This window comes from Lethenteron reissneri, chromosome 23, assembly GCF_015708825.2.
Source record: "Lethenteron reissneri isolate LAM-NWPU_2019-01 chromosome 23, ASM1570882v1, whole genome shotgun sequence".
In the NCBI taxonomy this organism is placed as follows: Eukaryota; Metazoa; Chordata; class Hyperoartia; order Petromyzontiformes; family Petromyzontidae; genus Lethenteron; species Lethenteron reissneri.
Window position 1 is genome coordinate 22,713,657 of NC_083801.1, and position 23,072 is coordinate 22,736,728.

The window sequence follows — 23,072 nt, forward strand, 5'->3', positions numbered from 1 at the left end:
AGGGGACCGTATCTCCCAATGTTGTTTATGATGATACGATTACATGATTTATGACTGGTAAAGTAACTGAATGGGAACATGTTTTATTGTGATTGAGTTTACCCAGGAAAGTTTTCATTGAATCGTGTGACTTTTTCAGGAAGGTCCTACCACGTATGCAGTGATTCTTTGTCAAATTTGGACCATGATCCTGGCAGATGATATCTTGCTCTTGAAAATTAATCCGTGGGATTTTTAAGGCAGAGGGTTGCGTTGTATTGTTGTGGTTAATACCACGGCAGTATTAATCAGGACGGCCGCTACATTCTATGCGTGAACCTCTGCACCAGCGGTGATCGTGCTACCGCTAGGGAGGGGCATGTGACCGCCCTGCACGGCCAGTGATGGTGGTGGTGAAAGGGACATGAGGCAATGCATTTACGACTTGAAAAGCACGTAAAGCGTCTGAATACGACCTTATCGCCAGACCATGCTACTATTAATGATGACGATAATGGTTACACCGTAATAGAATACAATGTGTGTGTATAGATCATCTAAATGTGACTGCATCTCAAGATGCTGTCCATAAAATGGGGGCAGAGTTATTGTATAAAGAGACGCAGTTTAGTCACATACAGAGGGTACACAAGTAAGGTCTCGGGCCTGGACTCGAACAAGGGTAAGGGACAGTTTTTGGTCATGTAGACCAATCCATTACCTCGCTTACGGCTTCATTCATTGATGAAAAAAACCGATAACGAATTGTCATCGACCACTTTTTGTGTGGTCGTTAACTCCTGCCCCCCCCCCGACGGTGGGAAACCCCTACAAGCCACGCCGAGCGTGACTCGCCAAGTCCCGCTGATCACCTCCCGTCCAGCGGCACACATGGGAACAGAGAAGACGACTTCTTATCCGCCAATTCGTTTTTCGCGTGTTCCAATAATTATTCGAGTAATCTAACCGTCAATCGATAGAGCAATCGACGCCTTGCATAGGCAGATAAACACACCACCCCACGTGTAGGACAACCCGTGCTGCGTGACGTGCTCGGGCCGCTCCGCTCGGTGTCGGTGCGTCCTGACCCCAAGAGGTCACCGGGCGAGGCAGCGCATCCGTGGCTCACAGTGTGCCCGCTTGCCAAGCCACTCTGGAAATAACGTTCGGAGCCGAATGTTTCCGAGCGAAATTAAGTGCGAGCGCGTGTGTGTGTGTGTGTGCCCGTGTGTGTGTGCGCCCGTGTGTGTGTGTGTGTGCGCGCGTGTGTGTGTGCGCGCGTGTGTGTGTGCGCGCGTGTGTGCGTGCGCGCGTGTGTGTGTGCGCGCGTGTGTGTGTGCTCGCGTGTGTGTGCGCGTGTGTGATTGCGCGTGTGTGTGTGTGCGCGTGTTTGCGTCAGCGGGGATGTAGTTTCGGGACGGGGCCTAATGAGCCGCTTGCACGGATCACCGGGACTGGTGGCCACTCGCTCGCTGGTTCAGAACTTGGTGGTCGGGTTGTTGACGTCTTTACACATCGGCCTCCGCCAGGTGTTTTTTGTTTAAACGTAGACAGGCCAGAGTGTGCGTCATACAGAGTTGGAGGCTGCACTTAATACTATGGGGCCCTGTTAGGAATTGCATTAAAAAAATATTTCCTGATGCCTAGTTTTTAAATGGGCATATGACGTCACCTAATAGTGACTATTGAGTAAAATACTAACCTTTAATGAATGAAAAATGCGTTTGTAAAAAAAAAACTCATTTGTATTAAAAGTAACATTATTATTAAATGTGTCTGGCACATTGCATTATGGATAATTTGTGGTATGCGATTGAAGCGAGGCCCATTGTAGAATTAGTGACTGCACAAAAACACACATCCCGAACTTTGATGTTCACATGACGCGACACATTCCTGGTCTGAGCTTTAGCGACGAACAAATGCACACTCCGAGCAGGGCATATGCAAGGTGTTCCCCAAATGTGGCTAAAGAGGCCTTGTGAAGTGGACTCAGAAGTAGTTCTGTGACGTCAAATTCCGGGGCCATGCTCGACACAGGGTGATGGGTGCACTACTATCTGCAGAATGGCATTATTGATTTTTTGTGTCGTGTCATGATGTGTCGATAGCACAATGGAAACATTAATCGAGGGAAATAAAGCAACAAAGATATCTTGAAACATATTTAACAATGAAAACGGGTGCTCATCTACTCCAGCAGTCTGTGGAGAACAGAAGCCCCGGGTCTCTGTGGATCCATATTTGTCACACGGGGTGGTTTGCTGAGGATTCATGTTTGAACCACACATAAACATCTCAGAATAATGCAGCAGCAGCAGCGGTTTTTTTAAATAGCAAAGTCAAATGCCCTGCATTTCAATTCCCCCTGTGTTTTATCATTTCCATTATACATTACTTACTTTATATATATTCCCTTGTCTATGTGGAGACATTTCTCATTGTCATATTTTAAGACGAGAGTTGCAAAGGTGTCCTTTTGGAGAATGCACGTTTTCTCCAGAGCCCGTTCTTTATCAACGGGAACAAACACACAAATGAACAAACAGTGAGCCAGCGCCGCTCGACTCCCAGTTGAAAACACACGCGTTCAAAATCCCGGTGAGCGATCAAATCGGCTCGTCACGGCTGATTCTAGTTTGATCATCATTTGCGGGCCACTTTGCCGAACGGCCGCCTCCATTGTGCTGTTGAGAGACTGGCCTGCATTTAAAATAATAAGGCAGCCCGTGGCACATCTTGAAATACATTTAACAAGGGCCTTTCATTTTCAGAAAATCTACAAAAAAATGTAATATATCAGTTCAGCTGCTGAAGAAGCTTGGAATTGTAACGATTGAACGGCTCATTCTAATTTGTAACGGCTTTCAATTGTCGCGTACAGTGTATGTATGTATGTTGAACTTCTTTCGCACCGTGCGTAGCCAACCGTGCTCATTGGAGATGCGGGGTAAGGGGGCGCTTTGAGTGCCGTGTCGGGTGCTGCCCATGGGGCTCGTGGGAAGCGCGTGATCTCCGGCTTCGAGACAGAGTTGCCGAGCACACACAATCGCTAACGCACGGGGAGTAGGGGGGGGGTGCCACCTGTCCTGGTTCCCCAGGGATCGTCCTCTGGTCGGGGAAGCCGTCCTGGAAAATCTGCGAATATTCCTGGGACGTTTAAAAGCCCCATTTTTTGCTGTCAGTTGCGCTAATAATAGAACAGTCAAGACAATCTGTTTAGATGCAGTTCTCATGAGGCCCCACGGTGTTATCAAGTGCAGTCTCCAACTCTTATTGTCCACTCGGTCTCTCCGGCCTTTCAATGCATGTGATATGAAGAAGGGCCGTTGCCTGAAACGTCACCTATTATATGTTTTCCTTTTAAGGCAGTGGTATTTACAAATATCTGAAGTTTGTGTTATTATACTATGGTTGGACTATCCATGCCAAAGCAATGTGGAATGTCTACCACTGGGCTTGCAATGGAGATACGCACAGCCCCACACGTTTATGATCATGGAAACGCGTGACCTTGACTTTGACTCATACGACCTCGTTCATTTATTGGTCATTAAAGCGGCTGCCACTCACTCCCTCCAAGGTCTTTAAAAATGATTCTATTGTGCGTTCCACTTTGTTAACCTCGAACCTCAGGCTTAATACAATTCAATACATTCAATGAAAAAATAAATAACTGCAAAGGTCACTTAATTCCAATGTAACATAACAGGAGGTCACTTGAATACAAACCAAGGGTCCACCCGGCGGTCGTTTGAAGCCATTGGTGGAACGGAGATCGGCGTAGACGTCCGAGCGCTCGCGCGCGTTACCCGCCAGCTCGCATTCAAGCACAGCCCCATCATGGCAAACCCCTCCCAGGGCCAGCCTCTGCGGTCGGAGCGCAGCGTTATCACGAGCAGAGCAGGTGGCCAACCGACTCGATCGGTGAACCCGCGCAATTCAATTTAAGCAATTAACGCCCAGGAACGAGCGAGCGCGATGAGTGCAGCAGCAGCAGGAGGAGCAGCAGCAGCAGCAGGGCAGATGGTCGACTGACCCTCGCAGTGACCCCGCGCCCCCGGGCACATCACTCTGCTGCCTGCTCATTGGCAACCTTTCGCTCTCCGGGCTTTGGACATCACTTTTCTAAATAATGATAATTGTTTTGTTTTTATCAAAAAGAGTCCAGCCCCCCTTTCCCAAAAAAAGTAGTTTGGTTTTCCTCCCCTGCCCCCGCCCCCCAAGAATATGATAGTTTACCGCCTATGGAATTGAGTGGTGTACAACCCGTTAACACGCTATGCGGATGTTCAGCTGTTTAAAAACATCTCAGTCATGGCTCATGGGAAATGTGTCCCACTCTGTGGAAAGTCAACGGTGCCTCTCCCATGGATATACTCATCCCAGCCGTGAGAATGTAGAATTTTCAATACGGTCTCCGGATTCTTAATGAAGCTGCCCCACACAGCATTCGAGTCCACCAAGCCTCCTTTATAAAACGAATCGGTAATGTGCCTGGGCGTTTTGGGTGAGACACGGGGCAAGCATCGCTGAGATCCTGGGTTTGAATCCAGGTTTGAGCCACACTTCAATAAACTAGGTTCTCATGTACAGTGAGTTGATGGTCTCAATCTATCTTAATCACGAATTAGTGCTTTAACAAACGCATTGAATGATGTTTTTAACTATAATTGACAAAATTACAGCTCTGAAATAATATTTTCAATCCCACTGCCATGAAATATGTTGCACAGCATGTATACATTGCAGGCTGCAAGTGTAGATACAAGTGATCTTGGCAGTATTTCTCTGACATCTGCATCAGCGGGCCATTCTTTAACACACTCATCAATAACACTGGCATTTTAAAATGAAATATATATGATGGGCAATGGCCCTTCTTCACTGCGTGTTTATTATAAAAAAAGGACAGTTTCCAGGAATGTAACCGATCATTATTTTAAGGTCACAGTGTTATTGATGAGTTGTGAGGTTTGCGTGTTGTTATTTTGCGCCACTGCCAATGGTGCATCGCCAAGTGAAGCGTTCTTTTAGCAAGGGGCGAGATCCACTGCTGGTCTGTGAGAGTTCTGCATGGACACGTCTTCGTTCCACACTACAATGTTGATGGCACAATTGTAATACAATATATCGTTTAGATAGCCTCAAGACAGCAGGGCCAGATTTTTTTTAACGAAATGTACCGACCCATCATCCATGGAATTGAGGGCAAGACTCCTCTGACTTGTTGAAGGTGCATTGTGGCCTGCTGCCTTGGCGTTTATATTGAGTGCTGTGTGGGGGAGTGTGTGTGTGTGAGAAAGAGGTGAGAGTGTGTGTGTGTGTTTATGTTGGGGTGGTGTATGGGTGAGACAAAGGCAGCTTGGGAGGGGGTGGTGGCGCCTTGGTTGGCGTGCTGTGCTGCGAACCCGGCGACGCGAGTTCGATTCCCAGTCACGAACATTTACGGTGGCGAATATTAGAAGCGGTTCCTGGGCCTCCCCCGGTCGAGTCAGCCTCAGTGTGTGCACGCTGGCACTCATCTCGACACTCATCTCGACACTCATCTCGGCAAAGGCGGCCGGGCGTGGTGCTGGCCACCCCCACCCCCTCGTGTGCCCGCTAAGGGACCGTCCATAAATGACGTCACGCACCGGGGGGGGGGGGGGGTTGACCTTTGTGACGATGTGTGACGAGGGGGGGGGGGGGGGTGAGAAATGTGACGTCACATCAACATGCGCAACTTTACATAAATATAGACAACACGTTCTACTTAATTAATTAGACTTTTTAATAAATGTTTTCTCCTACAACATCAGAGTGCAGCGCCACATTAAATACGCACTACAATGACAATAGCTTAAAGCGATTTGAAGCATGTTTATTTGGGGGGGGGGGGGGGGGGGGGCAGAGCTTTGTGACGTCATATTTGAGGGGGGGGGGGGTCTGACTTTTTGTGACGCCGTGTGACGAAGGGGGGGGGGGGTCAAAAATCGCGTGACGTCATTTATGGACGGCCCGCTAAACTGCACTTGCCCCAACAGCCCGTAGAAGGCTATACGGGGGATCTTTGTGTGGCCTGTGTGTCTCTGTCTCCCGGTGGCGGGTGTGTGCGTGCGTGCGCGTGTCGCTGTTAGGCGATGTGGGAGTAATCGAGGTGAAACGGGGAGCGTGGGGACGCAGGTCGTCGTTTGAGCTCAGATTGTGTTGGCTCTGAGGCTGATAAAGCGACACGGTTATTTATTTCCGGCTGAATAGAGCGCGTGCCTCGCACTAACCTTAGCCTCATCCCTCAAATATGTCCAACATACATTCTCACAGAAATTTGAAAATCTGCTCGTACGTTTCCATCTGGCAGCCGGATTGCGATAAGTGTGGCTGGCATTACCCCATTACGTGCAATGATCAAACACGCTTTGTTGTGTTTGTTGTTGTTGCTGTAACAACATCGCAGACACAGACGTTCGCCTCAGCTGGGCGGCCCGGCGTGGGGAACGTTTGGCTGCCGTGCGCCCATTCTCGTCCGAACGAGATCGCGTCACAATCCCGAAACACGGAAATTGCTCTCGCCCAAGGAGGACCAAAAAACCCACCATCGCCACAGTCACACGGATCACTGCCAAATCGCTCTGCCTCCCCACCTGCCCCCCTACACGCGAGGTCACGTGACCGCATTAGCCAATGACTCGCCCGTTGCCGTGGTGACAAACAGCTCCCTCCGCGTGCTGCCATGGCAACGGCCGTGCCATTGGCTCCAGGCAAGGAGGAGGAGGCGGGGCTGTAATTTGAAATTGTTGACATTTTTAATTACCACGGGGGCAGTGGCTGCCTGAGCGGTAGACCACTCACACAGAGACCCACAGACTCACACAGAGACCCACAGACTCACACAGAGACCCACAGACTCACACAGAGACCCACAGACTCACACAGAGACCCACAGACTCACACAGAGACCCACAGACTCACACAGAGACACACAGACTCACACAGAGACCCACAAACTCACACAGACTCACACAGAGACCCACAGACTCACACAGACTCACAGAGACCCACAGACTCACACAGAGACCCACAGACTCACACAGAAACCCACAGACTCACACAGAGACCCACAGACTCACACAGAGACCCACACACTCACATAGAGACCCACAACCTCACACAGAGACCCACACACTTACACAGAAACCCACAGACTCACACAGAGACCCACAGACTCACACAGAGACCCACAGACTCACACAGAGACCCACAGACTCACACAGAGACCCACAGACTCACACAGAGACCCACAGACTCACACAGAGACACACAGACTCACACAGAGACCCACAGACTCACACAGACTCACACAGAGACCCACAGACTCACACAGACTCACACAGAGACCCACAGACTCACACAGACTCACAGAGACCCACAGACTCACACAGAGACCCACAGACTCACACAGAGACCCACAGACTCACACAGAGACCCACACACTCACATAGAGACCCACAGCCTCACACAGAGACCCCACCACTACACAAAACCCCAGACTCACACAGAGACCCACAGACTCACACAGAGACCCACAGACTCACACAGAGACCCACAGACAGAGACCACACAGACTCACACAGAGACACACCAGACTCACACATAGACCCACAGACTCACACAGAGACCACAGACTCACACAGAGACACACAGACTCACACAGAGACCCACAGACTCACACAGAGACCCACAGACTCACACAGAGACCCACAGACTCACACAGAGACCCACAGAATCACACAGACTCACACAGACTCACACAGAGACCCACAGACTCATAACAGAGACACACAGACTCACAAAGAGACCCACAGACTCACACAGAGACCCACAGACTCACACAGAGACCCACAGACTCACACAGAGACCCACAGACTCACACAGAGACCCACAGACTCACACAAAGACCCACAGACTCATAACTGAGACCCACAGACTCACACAGACACCCACAGAATCACACAGCCTCACACAGAGACCCACAGACTCACACAGCCTCACACAGAGACCCACAGACTCACACAGAGACACACAGAGATCCACAGACTCACACAGAGACCCACAGAATCACACAGCCTCACACAGAGACCCACAGACTCACACAGAGACCCACAGACTCACACAGAGACCCACAGCCTCATAACAGAGACCCACAAACTCACACATAGACCCACAGACTCACACAGAGACCCACAGACTCACACAGAGACCCACACACTCACATAGAGACCCACAGCCTCACACAGAGACCCACACACTTACACAGAAACCCATAGACTCACAAAGAGACCCACAGACTCACACAGAGACCCACAAACTCACACAGAGACCCACAGACTCACACGGAGACCCACAGACTCACACAGAGACCCACACACTCACATAGAGACCCACAGCCTCACACAGAGACCCACAGACTCACAAAGAGACCCACAGACTCACAAAGAGACCCACAGACTCACACAGAGACCCACAGACTCACACAGAGACCCATAAATTCACACAGAGACCCATAGACTCACACAGAGATCCATAGATACAATGTTCCACCGTTTCGCTGTGGCACAGAGCCACAGACACAGTAGGCTGATTATTTTATTTTTAGTTCGTGTACAATGTGATTGTACCTGCCGTGGCCATTTCCATTTCACAATGGATTTGGTGGGAAATTATTTATCTTCCCGATGACTGGCTGCTGAGATATGCGAACAGGGGCGAATGTAGGAACAGATCGCGTGGCGTGCCGGCGGTCCGCCTGTGCACGTGATGGGGGGGAATCTAGATTTGAGTATATGATGGGGGTCTCAGCGCCAGCAGCCGCGGGGCGATGGGCGATGGGCGCACGGCACCCCACGGATCTGTCTCGCCAGGCGACAGAACTCTCCCTTTGTCTTTGCTCGGCGGCGACGGCGTTGCCACGGTGGCTGCTCCCACCACCAAACGCTCCGCAGGAGAGAATCCGCTTTGTCGGCCAGACGTCCAACACGCTTGCGCCTCTTTGGCGATGCGAGTCCCAGGGGAAGGCGATGCCCACGCACGCCGCTTGATTGTCGACCCACTGCTGGCACGAGGGCCTCGTCCACGCCCGCAGGTGTCCTGGGGAGTTGTTTGGTCCAAACTTGGTCAGTGCGGACAGGTGAAGGTGGAGAGCGTAACGACGTAGGAGCTGGGCACGGTACAGCACCGCACTCTGCTCCCCACTTGCGGCCTCCGACGCCTGCACTGAGAGGTCTCGACTCCACTCGGCCACGGAAAAATCCACGAGATTTGGCGCATTTTGAGTGATTTGTTAAGAGGCTAGAAGGCAATAAAACGGTGAAATATTTTTTGCAGCAACACATGAGTTTAAATCCTGGCAATGGGCTACTCAACTCACTCGCCATCACCACCACCATCAGTGCCATCGCTCCTCTAGGAATGATTAAGTGTTGGCGGTGTGGTTCACTACACGCCTGGCCACCTTTATCTCCCCGGTGCTGATGTTTACACACCGCGCCAGATACTCGTTTACCGCTGAGCCCCCAGGACAGGTTTAGATATCTCTTGCCACAGATATTATCCACACACACACAGAAAGATAAAAAACAAAGATAACCCCTATAGCTTTCACACAGACTGGTGGGGCTAGTGCTGCTGGCGAGAACCTATTAAGGCAAGTTTGGCGCACGAGAGGGTGGTGTGGCCAGTACCACGCCCGGCCACGTACACACACTCGCAGTGCCAAGGCTCTTTGAGGAGGGTCTTGCCAAGTTTGTTGCGAGTCGTTGGGTGACAATTCGCGAGTGACATTTAACATATGTCAATTTCTGACTTGGGTGTCGCCACACAACAACCCTTCTTAGAATTGCATCGTGGGGTATTTAACATCCACTCTGAATGCCCGTAGTATAACCAGGGCGGACTACCAAATATGACCCTTGAACCTGCGCAACGAGCGGCGAGCAAGCGCTACGACTGGACCCTACCCACTGGCCCCTCTAGAGATCGGAGGAGCAGTAGAGGAGAGAGGAGGGGTGGCTCTGTTACCTGGGATGAGCGCGGGGGATGCAGCTCGGGCGGCTACAACAGCGATCCGTCGCCGCAATTGCCGCGTTCGTGTGAAGGCGCCGTTTGTGGAGATCGCCGTGGCACTCTGCGGTGCTTCTCCTTGCGGCCGAGTGCGGAGGTCACCGTGAGGGGGGCTGCGCCTCTCTCGGTGAACGTTGATCGCCCGTCCCTCGCGCTCGCCGGCTCCGCGTGCTGCCCGGGTCGCCAACTCGGCGGCTCTGTGGCCTCGCGAACGTTACTGCAGAAACAATCGCGTGGATTTAGGAGCCATCGCACGCACGGGGTTGAGGAATCCCGTATCCGTGGCGATTGCTCGCGAACGCCACTGTGGGTGGCAGGAGCCTCTACTCGAGGATGAGATCGCCTCTCCAGAGGGCATTTGGTCTACTCTCCTGAACTGGCCAAACATCTTAGATAGAGGTGGGAGTACCCACACCTCATACCACCACACGCGACCTGCTGGTCGACTCACCGTGGCGTCCCTCCCCATGTATACTGCTGGGTGGACAGAGGCGAGGGTGGACGGGTAGGGAGGAGAGATGTAGGACTCTGGCCCCAGTGTTTCAGTTGTCTAGCCAGGAGGTGAGGTCGGACCGACGACCTCTGGATTGCAACTCCGGTGCGCTGCTAACCATAACACCACGGGCAGCATCGGTATGCGTTGATCTCGTGGAATACTTGCGTTTTCCTAGTGACGTGTTCCATGACTCTTGAAGGCCTATCTCGCGACAGCTGGTGACCTTTCTCGAGGTTCCTTTGCTGACCCTTGTGCTGGACGGAGTTGGCAACGCTGCGTGGGGCTCGCGACTCTGCCCGTGATGGGGGCGGCCCGCGCGCGACCCAACGCTCGCGCATTGCCCCTGCACACAGAGCACATCACGGCCCGGTAATGGATAGGCTCCAAAAAAAATATTATCACTAAATACATGAATAGCTCAAAACTTCTAAATTTGTGGTTACCTACACGATTCCCCCCAATGGGTCCACACCTGGTATACATTTTAATTACATCTCATTGGCCTGGCATGACGGCGCATGCCTGTAACGTCGCGTTTTGTAAGTGGGGTGGGTGGATCACGCCCTCGCGATGCTGCGTTGGTGTTCGCGGCTGTGCTGCACAGCTGCTCGCCGCTGTGTTGTACAGTACTGTGTGTGTTACCCGCGGTACAACCATCACAACACCCCCCGGTACATGCATCGGAGAGCCGTGCTGAAACCATACCGGCGGCATGGTTTTTATGCGGCCTAAAGCATGCAGCACGGCAAGGTTGTACCGATGTACCAGGTAGGTTGTGCCGATGACCTCTCTACCTGTGTTATTGAGCCTAATTAAATGTAAAGCCAATTTTAATATTGTTTATTTTGTTTCGTGCGGCGAATGGCGATTGGGCTGAGCTCATGATCTCTCTCTCCACTTGGCAACCCGGGCTGCTCACGGGAGCTTGAAAATCCGGGTTCAAGCCCAGGCTCTCGGCGGGGCCCGGTTCAATGCCTCTGACCTCTGAGCCACCCGACCAGCTCAGAAGAGGGAGTTTGTACTTCAGAGGATGAGATATTATATTTCATGCGCGAGTCTTGAAATTCGGCAGAAGCTCCCCTCGGCACAGAGCAGCTCTCGTTACCGTGCAGCTCCGTCCGCATGGCACTTTGACGGAGTGCTCGACTCAAAAGAGGAAAGGGTACGAGGTCCAATCCTGGTCGGGGGGGAGCTTAATCCATCATCATCATCGTCATCATTCCGTGCTCCAGAAAAAGAGCTTCTGTTTTTACGGACAGCAACTAACATGTCGCGCTGCGTCAATTCAGTGATTAAAATAATAATAATAAATCAGCTCCACGGAACATGCGTTGAGTTGTGATTGTGAGAATCTATAACTCACAATTTCTGCAAATGATATGCCGATGACACATACAGGCTAATTATGTTTTAGGAGCTGTGTAAACGGACAGAACAATCTATAAACAATAGAAATGAAAGATGGTGAACACGAGCAACTTGTACCCGTGGTGCCCTACGGGAAGGAGAATAGAGTCGAGGATGTAAGGGACAGGAAAAGATAGAGGAACGGAAACTGTAAGAGAGATGCGAAAAGAAATGGGAAATAAGAGAAAATTTATGGAAAAGGAACGGAAAAAATAGAGCAAAGGGTCAGGAGAGATGAGACTTGGGAGGAAGAGGCTGCGTCAGAGCGTTGACGCTGCTGCACGTAGAGACGGCGTCTGTTTTCACAGGGGGCGGGGATAGGGGAGGGGTCAAGAGTGGGGGTGGCCACACAGGAGTCACACGTGGTTTACGGGAGGCTTGAGCTGATTGAGATAGACGACACAAAAATATCCGTCTGTCTGATACTCAAAAGTCGTATTGCCACCCGCATATCGTGACGATGCATTGCATTTCCGAGGTGGCGAACCGTTTGCGTGCCCAGTCCTTGTGGTGTGCAGGGCCTGGCTTCCTCAATTCGTGGCGATGTGGACATAAGCACCGTTCCATTTGAGCAGGCAGCGAGAAGGGATTGTGTTTGTTGTGTTTGTGCATCACTGCCATCGAAGCATTGACAAATTATTTGTTTAATAAATTAAACATCGATAAACCGTCTATACGTCAGCTTCACATATCCGTCTTTAGACGTACAAACAACCTAATGCGTTCTTGACACAACCAATCGCCCCCTGAGTCGGGCTCGTTTGAATCATTGCTGGTGAATTGCCGACGGTCCGGGCGAGGGGCCTCTCTCGCTACGTCGTGGGTCCCCGGCTCGACGCACAGAGCAACACGACGATGGCTCGCCTCGTCGTGGAGAACAGAACTCGCGAAGTCGACAAAGCGATGTGTGGTGCCAACAACACTCCTCCTCCTCCACCACCACCACCACACAGCCGCGTCTCCACGTGAGCGCGAGGCTTGGCAGCGTCTCCTCCGCCAGGTGGAGACAGCAGCTTTGTTGTGGCTGCTGCTGCTGTTGTTGTTGTTGTTTACGCACAGGGCGCGAGCATCTGCGGCCCTTGGAGCGCATGAGCCGGGGGCCTCCGAGCGATGATTATCCGCGGTGTGAACGTCTCCTCCTCATTCTCATTCCACCATCCTGCCAGAGACACTCCGCGGACCCACGCTATTCAGGCTGCCGCCTCCACTACCACCACCTCCACTACTACCACCACCCCCCACTACTACCACCACCCCCACTACTACCACCACCACCTCTACTACCACCACCACCTCCACTACTACCACTACTACCACCTCCACTACCTCCACCTCCACTACCACCACTACCACCACCCCCACTACTACCACCACCACCTCCACTACCACCACCACCTCCACTACTACCACCTCCACTACCTCCACCTCCACTACCACCACTACCACCACCCCTACTACTACCACCACCCCCACTACTACCACCACCACCTCCACTACCACCACCACCTCCACTACTACCACCTCCACTACCTCCACCTCCACTACCACCACTACCACCACCCCCACTACTACCACCACCCCCACTACTACCACCACCCCCACTACTACCACCACCATCTCCACTACCACCACCACCTCCACTACTACCACTACTACCACCTCCACTACCACCACCACCCCCCACTACTACCACCACCCCCACTACTACCACCACCACCTCCACTACCACCATCACCTCCACTACTACCACCACCACCACCTTCACTACTTCCACCACCACCTCCACTACCACCACCACATCTACTACCACCACCACCTCCACTACTACCACCACCTCCACTACCATCTCCACTACTACCACCACCACCTCCACCACCTCCAACCCCCCATCTCTGGTCTCCGTGGGTCCCTCCGATAACCATCCGAGCTACCCTCCCCCATGTCCCAGCCTGCGTCTTCTGCAATCAAAGCGCCATCAGCTCTGACCGCTCGTCACGCGGCGGAGCGCTGCCACTTGGACTCGACGTGTCCCTTGGCATGACGGCGGCGGCGCTCCGGCGGTGCGAGTCGCTGGCTTGGCCGCACCGCGCCTGTCGCCTCGTGGGTGTCCCGAGAGGTCGGGCAAAGCGGCAGAGTCACCTGCTGGGGAGGGCGGCTCACTGCAGGGCCCGCTCCACGTGTCTGTTGCGGGGCGCGATGCGCGCCAGAGGCTCCTTGGATTCCAAGACGATAATTATGAAACCGCAGCACAACTGGCTCTGTACATGTCTAAGCTTAAACGCGTAACTGGAGAGGCGAGAGGGACAGTGAGTTGACTCCATCTCTCTGGCGGTCTGTCTGCGTGAGATGGATAAGGGCGATTGCCCGCAACAACTATTATAGTTTGTTTCCTTTTAAGGCCACGGTGTCGTTGACGAGCGTGTTGAGTGTTGTTGTTGTGGTTGTTATCTGTGCGTGTGCACCACTGCCAATGCAGCAGCAGCATCACCACATACTTGGTCAACATGTGAGTCTCTGGACGATGTGTCTTCTTCACGCGTCTGCTTATTTATTTAAACGTTTACATTCACTACAACGGCAATGATTACATTTTCGAGTTATGTATATTGTGCTATTGCGTCGAACTGGGACCCATATCTAGCAAAGGTTAGGGTGCTTGCATGTATTCATTTCCCGGTTCACCAGCACCACTCACAGAGGGCCATGCGGCTGATGGTACTTTTATCTCTTACGTGGAGAGATGTGTGACGGAGGCGAATATCGTGATTATTTATTGTGGTACCAAACGAATGGTGGGAATTCTACATTCCTGTGATAGAGTCTTGTATATCCAAGAGATAACGATGACTGTTAAAGTCATCCCAGGAGGCATGATGCGACGTAGTCCACCCTGGTCAGGATATTACCAACTCAATCCTGATTTGACCCTTTGATCCCTGCTGCTGATGCACCAGCCAGGCTGAAGGAATGAACTAAGTGTCTTAATTATATCAATTAAAACGTGTTTTTTGCATTGCTGTGTGTGCAGTCGATGAGCGGGGGTGTGTGTAAAGTTGTCTAGGCTCTTATCATTTTTTAAAACAACACGGAGAAGCGAGGCCAATGGTGAGCGAGTCCAGGGCCACTGCGCTGCTGGCGACACCTCACGTGGCTGCTGTGTCGATGAGGTGCCATACTCTGGCTCGCCAGGAGATGGCGGTACAGCAAACATGTTTACTCCGCCTGTGCCGTCTGTATGGGATCGAGTGTTGCCCCCTCGCACGAGTGGGTTAACCTCCAGGTGATCCAGTTTCCTCCCACATGTAAACACTCGTTAATTGGCTGATAACACCTTAACATATAGAGGACCGCAGAGCTTGGTGACTGTTGGAGTTGGCACACAATCTGCAACTGACAACCATGTGTAATCTTTCTGGTGTTTTTTTATGCAGTATGTTGTTAAGCAATCTTGTTGTAGAACACACTGTTACACGCTGAGCACGTGAATGTCCAAATCATTATTCTACACGAATTCTACTTTAGGAAAGACTTGCCGACTCGCGAAAACATTTTTGTGAGTGAAATGTTTAAAACGCAAGTTTAGGATTGAAAACTTTTTTTTTAACGTAATAATAATAATTTTATAAAACTTGCCAAAGTAATGTATGATTGATTTCCTGCTGAAACTTTCTTGTGTTAAATATATAAAACAACACCGTACCATGATACATATTACATGGGGGGTGTGTGGGGGGGTCCCGTCTTGTCGCGTTAATCAGCCTTCACACGCACGGCAGGTCCCGTGCAGCCCCGGTGAACAGGGAATCATGAACCAATCTTTACTTTTCAGCTGTTGTGCAAAACCGATATGTTTAAAATCCCTCCAAAACCAAACTTCGCCTTTTGGGATTTGTGAGCACGAAACTAAAATTGAACAAGACCTCCGTTCTGGAGAGACCGTCTCTCTCTCTCACACACACACACGCACACTAAACAAAGGCAGAGCTCCCCCAGATAGACTTTCGGAGGTCAAGTGCTGCTCGCTAGAGCACCTATCACGGTGGGCACGGCCAGCGTGTGGAGGCTGTCTTGTGGTGGCCACAGCCCCAAGCGCGGCTGCGTTTGTCTCCCCGGCGCCGATGTGTACACGCCGTGCCAGATAGCCCAGGAGAAGGCTCAGACATCACTTTCCATAGATATTATCCTGACATTCACACAGGACGAAAACAAGGATCACCCGTATGTATAGCTTACATAGAATGTTAAGGTAAATGCTTTTTTTGAAGGCTGAGCCAACCTATGGGATGCCCACTACTGGTTCAGATATTCTCCACTGATGTTGGCCGTGAGCGAGAGAGTCGAAATTAGATCTCTGGGTGTGTGGCGCAGGGCACTAACCACGACACCACCGCTATCAACAAACAAAGACAAAGATATATAGCCTTACCAGACTGTTGAGGCAAGTGCTGTGAGTGAGCATCTATGGAGGCCAGAACGGTACACGAGAGATTGGGTGACCAGCACCACGCCCAGTCACCGGGGTTGGCCGTGAGCGGGAATCGAACTCGGGTCGCTGGGTTTGTAGCGCAGGGCGCTAACCGATACACTACACACACGTACACACACGTACACACACCCACGTGTACACACAAACACACGTACACCATCACACCCACACGTACACACACAACAACAACCATTCGCCACAAAGTGGCGGTGACGTCACCACGGCGCTTGTGCCAGGCTATGTGCACGTTGAGGCCACGTGAAGTGTCGAACGCCCGCTGGCAGGAGGTCACGGGGCAGACCCAAGGTGCCACGGGTCGACTGACTGAGATGACTGGCTGATGCACCACCTGTGTCCCCTACTGTGCCAACTTGCTGTGCTTTAGCCACCCGGCGCTCCTCTCGTTGTTGTGAGCATCACTCCCCCCCTCCGTTGTTGTGGAGGGTGACTGCCTCCAACTACTCAGTAGCGTCCTCACGAGCCTCCGCCACAGCGGCTGATCTTGACACCGCTGGTACCAGTCATCGGCAAGTCCACTCAGCTCCACATCATCCTGTACCACATCACTCCATCTCTTCTCTAGCCCGTGCCGCGCTCGTTTAGCCCCCTCGATCCGGCCGAACAAAAGCTGTTTAGGCATGTGGTGGCTGGGCAGCCTTGCCTGCTGGAGAATCTCACCGATGGGGCTTTGTCCAGATCTTTAAAGGATTTGTGAGCTCCTCACACAATCCAGCCTGCAGGTTAAACCCAGGATGGACCGGAGGCAGGCCAGCCTAAATGTTTCTAACCGGCGAAGATGTTCCATTAAGGGGGTCCACATTTCGCAAGCGTAGAGAAGGGAGGGAATGACTGTGGTCGAGAAGACCTGCAGCTTTGTGCAGAGCGACAGACCAGGTACAGTAGCTTACACACAGCGTTACGCAACCAATGAAAAGATAATGAGACCTCTGCTGCCAAATCGGAGCCGGTCATGAGCACACTGCCCAGGTATGGGAAACTCTCCACTCTCTCCACAACTGCCCTATCACCAATTTGGTGTTGTGGGAGTGGAGTGTCCGATGGTACAAAATACCCAGGCAGGTGCTTAGTTTTGGTGAGGCTGATGGTAAGTCCCCACCTCTTAGTGGCAAGCTCCAGGTTCAGCAGCAGCGCCTCCAACTTCTCTGAGTGAGTAGCAATTACCAGATCATCGGCATACATACCATGGTTGAGCAATAGGGAGCCATCCCTTGACCCCACCCGGGCATCGATCAGCCTCCCATTGTTCTGTACCAGATGGAAATTCCTCCCGTATAGCTATTGAAGGCTTCACGAACTACGTGGTCGAAATAGATGTGAAATAATGTGGGAGCCAAAGGACATCCCTGTCGCACCCCAAAGTGAACAGGGAATGGCTCCGACTCCCGGCCACGTAGTTTTTCCCGGGCCCGATCACCGTCATGAAGGTCTTTAATGATCGTGAGTAGCGGGTCAGGGACTCCGAAAGCACGAAGAACAACCCAGAGCCCAGGCCTACTGATGGTATCATAGACCTGGGCCTATGATACCACCCACACGTACATACACCGTTGCCCGTCGAGTAGTGCCAGCGCGCAGCATATTGTGCGATCTCCACGGCGCTAAGCGTGCGCGAGGACAGATGGAAGATGATGGATGAAGCGGGGGGGGCGGGGGGGGTTGGGGCCGGGTTCCCGGCACCGTGCCACGCTCGCTTCTTGCGCTGCATCTGCCGGGGGCGGGCGGCGCGACCGACGACAGGACAGTGGGAGGAGCGGGGGGGACACGGGGGGGGGGGGGGGGCGGCTTGGGACAGCTCGTCAAAGCGCCCGGCACATTAAAACGGCATCAACGGTAATTAGTCCAAATTTGAAATCAAAATAGCTTGCGTTAAGATTTTAAGGCGAAGAAGAAGAAAAAAACCCAAATTGTAATGACTTAGTTTACATTTAATCGTTTGATGCCAACTGTTAATGTGCTTTTTTAAAGAGCTGTCATTCACCATCCGTCTTAAGCATTTTGTTATGAATTATTCATCATCGGTGTGTTAAATTGACAGGGCGCAGTGTTGGTTCTTTTAAGAAATCTAGTGGGGATGGGCCACTTGAAATCTGGTCGCGTTCGCCCAAGAGGAGCCATTCGTCGCCCTTCGCGTGCGAGGTTGGGGGCGCTTCTTCCGCGCGGAGTTCGGAAGTGGCTTCATCCCCCCCACCCCCAATCTTTGTAAAACTTTTTTTTATTTTTCCGCCACCGGGGCGCCCCCGCGGTGGCGGTAATGTCAGGCCGTTGTGAGCGCTCGCCGTGTCGCCTCTGCAGATGGGATCCTGGGCAGCTGCGTGAAGGCCGCCTCCATCTCGGCGGCCGCCCAGCACCGACTGAGCGCGATCCTGCGGCAGCTGGCGACTCCAGGTGAACGGCGCGGCAGGGCGCGCTCCCCACGCACACACAAGACAAAGCTCCCCCGTGTAGCCTTAACATACTATTGAGGCAAGTGCTGTGAGCGAGCACCTATGAAGGCCGGCACGGCACACGAGAGGGTGGGTGGCTAACACCACGCCCGGCCACCTTTGATTCCCGAGTGGCGATGTTTACACATCGCACCAAAAACTAAATTTGATGCTGAGTCGACCTAGGGGATGCCCAGGACCGGTTTAGATAATCGTCCCTGGTGTTGGCCGTGAGTGGGAATCGAACTCGGGTCGCCGGGTTCGTAGCGCAGCGCGCTAACTGCTACATTACCGCTCCCCCCCCACACACACGTACACACACACGTACACACATCCACCACACTCGCACCACGAAACCATAATAGATCCACCACACGCACTGCTGGAGTCAACCCAGTAAACATGCCGCCGACGCTGGGCCACTGTTGGCATGTGGTTGGTATTGTTGGAGCAAAGTTGGCACAATGTCCCACGTTGCTTGACTGGGACCGCGCTCCCACAAGTCTCGTGCTCACGCTGTCGCCACTCTCGCACTGCAGCTGCACTGCTCCCAGCACCGCTCGCTGGCTCCTGCGTCGACAAACGCGGTCACATTCAGACGCACTGCGAACCCAACCTGTACTCGACTGTATCCTCTCCACCATGCACTCACGAGGCTTCCCAGTCTCTACGCACCAACAGCACACTCCTCACTCTGCACACCAGCCACCCAGTCAACATGGATCGTTGCACCAACGTTGGCTCAACATTGCATGTTTACTGGGCAGTCGCCCACCCTCGCTCCCCATTTGTCCACCACACCCCTGCCAACACACTCCCCACACTCTCAATATGGACTCACCAGGCCCCCCCACACTCCCACCACGCTCCTGTCACACTCCCACCACATTCGCCACCCTCCCACCGCGCTCCCTCCACGTTTCCCACGCACCCACCGAGCAGAGCAAGGGGAGAGAGTGAGAGTGAAACTATATATTTAAGCATGTAACAAAACACACCGAAACGGCACACAGGCACACACGCGCATCCACACGCGCGCACACACCCCCCCACACGCGCGCGCAGACACCCACACACCCCCCACACACGCGCGCAGACACCCACAAACCCCACACACGCGCGCGCAGACACCCACACACCCCCACACGCGCGCACGTGCGCGTCGCGGTGTGCGAGGGGGCCGGCGTCTCGAGGTTAATGGCGCAGAACGCGAGCGCTCCAGGTGAAGGCCGCGGCCGCCGACGTAGAACAAACGAAGCGGCGCGTTCCTGCAGCTCCATCACCGGGAGGGAGCGTCGGGCCCGCAGACGCCCGGGCAGCAGCGCGTCCTCCCCCTCCCGCCTCCACTCCTCCGTAATAAAACTGAAATGTTTTTCAAATGTGCGAGTGAAGGATTGCGAGAGAAGAAGCGAGGCAGGCGCGCGCGTGACAGGCCGGACGAACGAGACGGCAGAAAGGACACAAACACAAGGGCGGGGCTTGGCTCTGTGCCGTGATCTCCCTCCCGGCTCTGCCAATTTGTTCAGGCGCGGTGAAGGTGGAATCATTTTCATGGATGGATGGAAACTTCCGAACACATTTAATCACGAGTGATGAATACCTAACTTTTGATTTTAATATTACACGTCGACGATGTGATGCTGATGAAATCAATGTTTGTTCCCCACAATGACCTGGTGGGACTCGTGGTAGGTCAACAACCTCGACACTGTAGCTGCAGTCCAGAGATCAACTCGGGCATCACCCTGGGAGGTGGAAGCGTAACGATAGATACCCCCTGCCGTCATTTCACACATTCTCACGACTCAGGGCCATGATTTGAGGAGGAATTACTTTTACTGCCTCTCCCATGGGGTCCCATCCTCCTTGCAGCATATCGTCTGCGAATTGTGGAAGAGTCTTTTCGCTCATGCATCGCGCGAAGTCTTATGAATTAGTTTTAATTGGCGAGTCGATGTGCCCTAACATGCACTGGTGGCACTAAGTCCAAGCAAGCCAAGCAAATGTAAAGTGCCCAAAACAGATCGAGGGGCGCCGGCTTCATAGAAAAAAAAATGTGTGTACGTAAACTATCATCTCAGGTTCAAATCCTCTTAAACATTTCACGCTAACAAAATGAAAGCCACTTGACATTACTCGTCTGCATCTCCCTTGCCGTCTCTACTGCATCGCTTGTCTCTGGGTCGCATCTCTGCTGCCATCTCCACTGCATCCCTAATTTCTAGTTTGTAATTCCCCTGTCATCTCAATGAGACTTTACAAACTTGCAGTGGGGCAGCCTCAACGAATTTCCCCCACCTGGGCTGGTATCAACGTCGCAAAACGCGGCCTGGCCGTCTCGCCCGACAGGGAGGACATGCCCGGCACTACGGATTGCCCTCGATAAGAGGTGGCGGCGACGGTGGCGACGGTGGTGGTGACGGTGGTGGCAGTGGCGGCTGTGGTGGTGATGGTGGTGGTGACGGTGGTGGCGGTGGTGGTGGTGACGGTGGTGGCGGTGGTGACGACGATGGTGTTGACGGTGACGATGGTGGTGACGGTGGTGGTGACGGTGGTGACGGTGGTGGTGACGGCGGTGGTGGTGGTAACGGTGGCGGTGTTGGTGACGGTGGTGACGGTGGTGGTGTTGGTGACGGCGGTGACGGTGGTGGTGACGGTGACGGTGGTGGTGACGGTGGTGGTGACGGTGGTGACGGTGGTGGTGACGGCGGTGACGGTGGTAACGGTGGCGGTGTTGGTGACGGTGGTGACGGTGGTGGTGACGGTGACGGCGGTGACGGTGGCGGTAGCGGCGGTGGTGGTGACGGTGGTGGTGACGGTGACGGCGGTGGCGGTAGCGGCGTGCGCGATGCTGAGAGAGCGACTTCTCATTCCGCGCCGCCGCGCTTGGAAAGCGCTTCGCGAGCGCGCTCCGACATTTTGACCCCCGGTGATGAACGGCCACGACTTCCACGCCCCTCCCCCCCCGGGAGGGGTGGGGGGCGACAGCGTGCGGAGAGATGACTGCGGCATTATGAAAAAGGAAAAGGGGAATTCATAAATCGTATCGCAAGCGAGCTTGAGGCCATGTTTGCGCGACACCACGTGGGAGGCGGCTGCGTCTCGATGACGAGGCAAAGGGCTCTCAAAGAGCGGCGAAATCGCGCACTGAACACTCGATTATTCAAATCTGTGATGAATAAGTCAACAATGTTTCACCGCTTAGAATTTTACAACGGAGTGGCCCCACACTGGCATGGCCACAGATTTAGTAAACAATAAATAAATAGCAGCCCCTGTTGACTCTCTCCGCAACCTTGGGTTTGTAGCGACACACTTGAGTCCATTTCATGGCTGAGTTTTTTTCTTGTGAAATTAAAACTTGAACGACAAAAGTCTTAGAAAGTTCCCAGCGGTGCAGAAGTCGATTGCACGGCAAGTTCTGAGACACCCTGAAATCATCGTGACGTAAATTCAGAGCTGGTCAGCTGTGCCACTCCTATTCGCTCAAGTTACGCCTCAAACGGATAATATATTTCTGAGGTTTGATTAAATTCGTGCGCCTTTCTTGGTCTCTATGATAAAGATGCATCTTCTGCCCGTCGGGTTAATTTAATCTGTCTTGTTTTTATATTCAACCTGTTTCCCTGTCATTAACCGAATCAAGGTCGTATGAATCCCATTGATAAATCAGCACATAACTTGGAAAGGTAAGCAGATGCGAGCCTGCTTGTTATTTAGTGGCGCGAAACGTCGTACATCGTGCCAAGCATCGCGCGGTACAACTCGAACGCGCATCGGAGGAGAGGGTCGCATCTTGACGAAGCGGACCAATCTCAACGTCGCCTTGGTGATTAGTAGCGCTCAGGAAGAGAGACGTCTACGATGTCTGACAATCCGGACGTCACGTGTCGCTTTGAATGCGCCCGGCGTCATCAGATCTCCGGAGCTCAGCGGGGTTGAGCCTGGCTCGGATGGGAGGCTGCCCGGGGAGAGCAGCGGCTGAAGGCTCCGCCTGCTGCCACGTGGCCAGGGGATGGCAGCGCAGTCATGGATATTTCACTTTATCTGCGCCCAGCTTTTACGTGATGGGATATCCCCCCAGGGCACTCCGATTCCCTCCGGCACGAAGCTACTGCATAACAGAATTGGCCAAACATCCCGAGGATTATCTGGATAAAGA

The 23,072-nt window shown here is 52.8% G+C and overlaps 1 protein-coding gene across 1 annotated transcript in view; it reads left to right on the forward strand.

The window, feature by feature from the left end:
* LOC133346216 (receptor-type tyrosine-protein phosphatase N2-like) overlaps nucleotides 1-23,072 on the forward strand; it is a 243,223-nt gene that overhangs the window by 22,745 nt on the left and 197,406 nt on the right. The window contains exon 3 of the mRNA XM_061557742.1: nucleotides 18,780-18,872. Within this exon, the coding sequence (XP_061413726.1) occupies nucleotides 18,780-18,872 (93 nt within the window). The remainder of the gene's footprint in view (nucleotides 1-18,779; nucleotides 18,873-23,072) is intronic.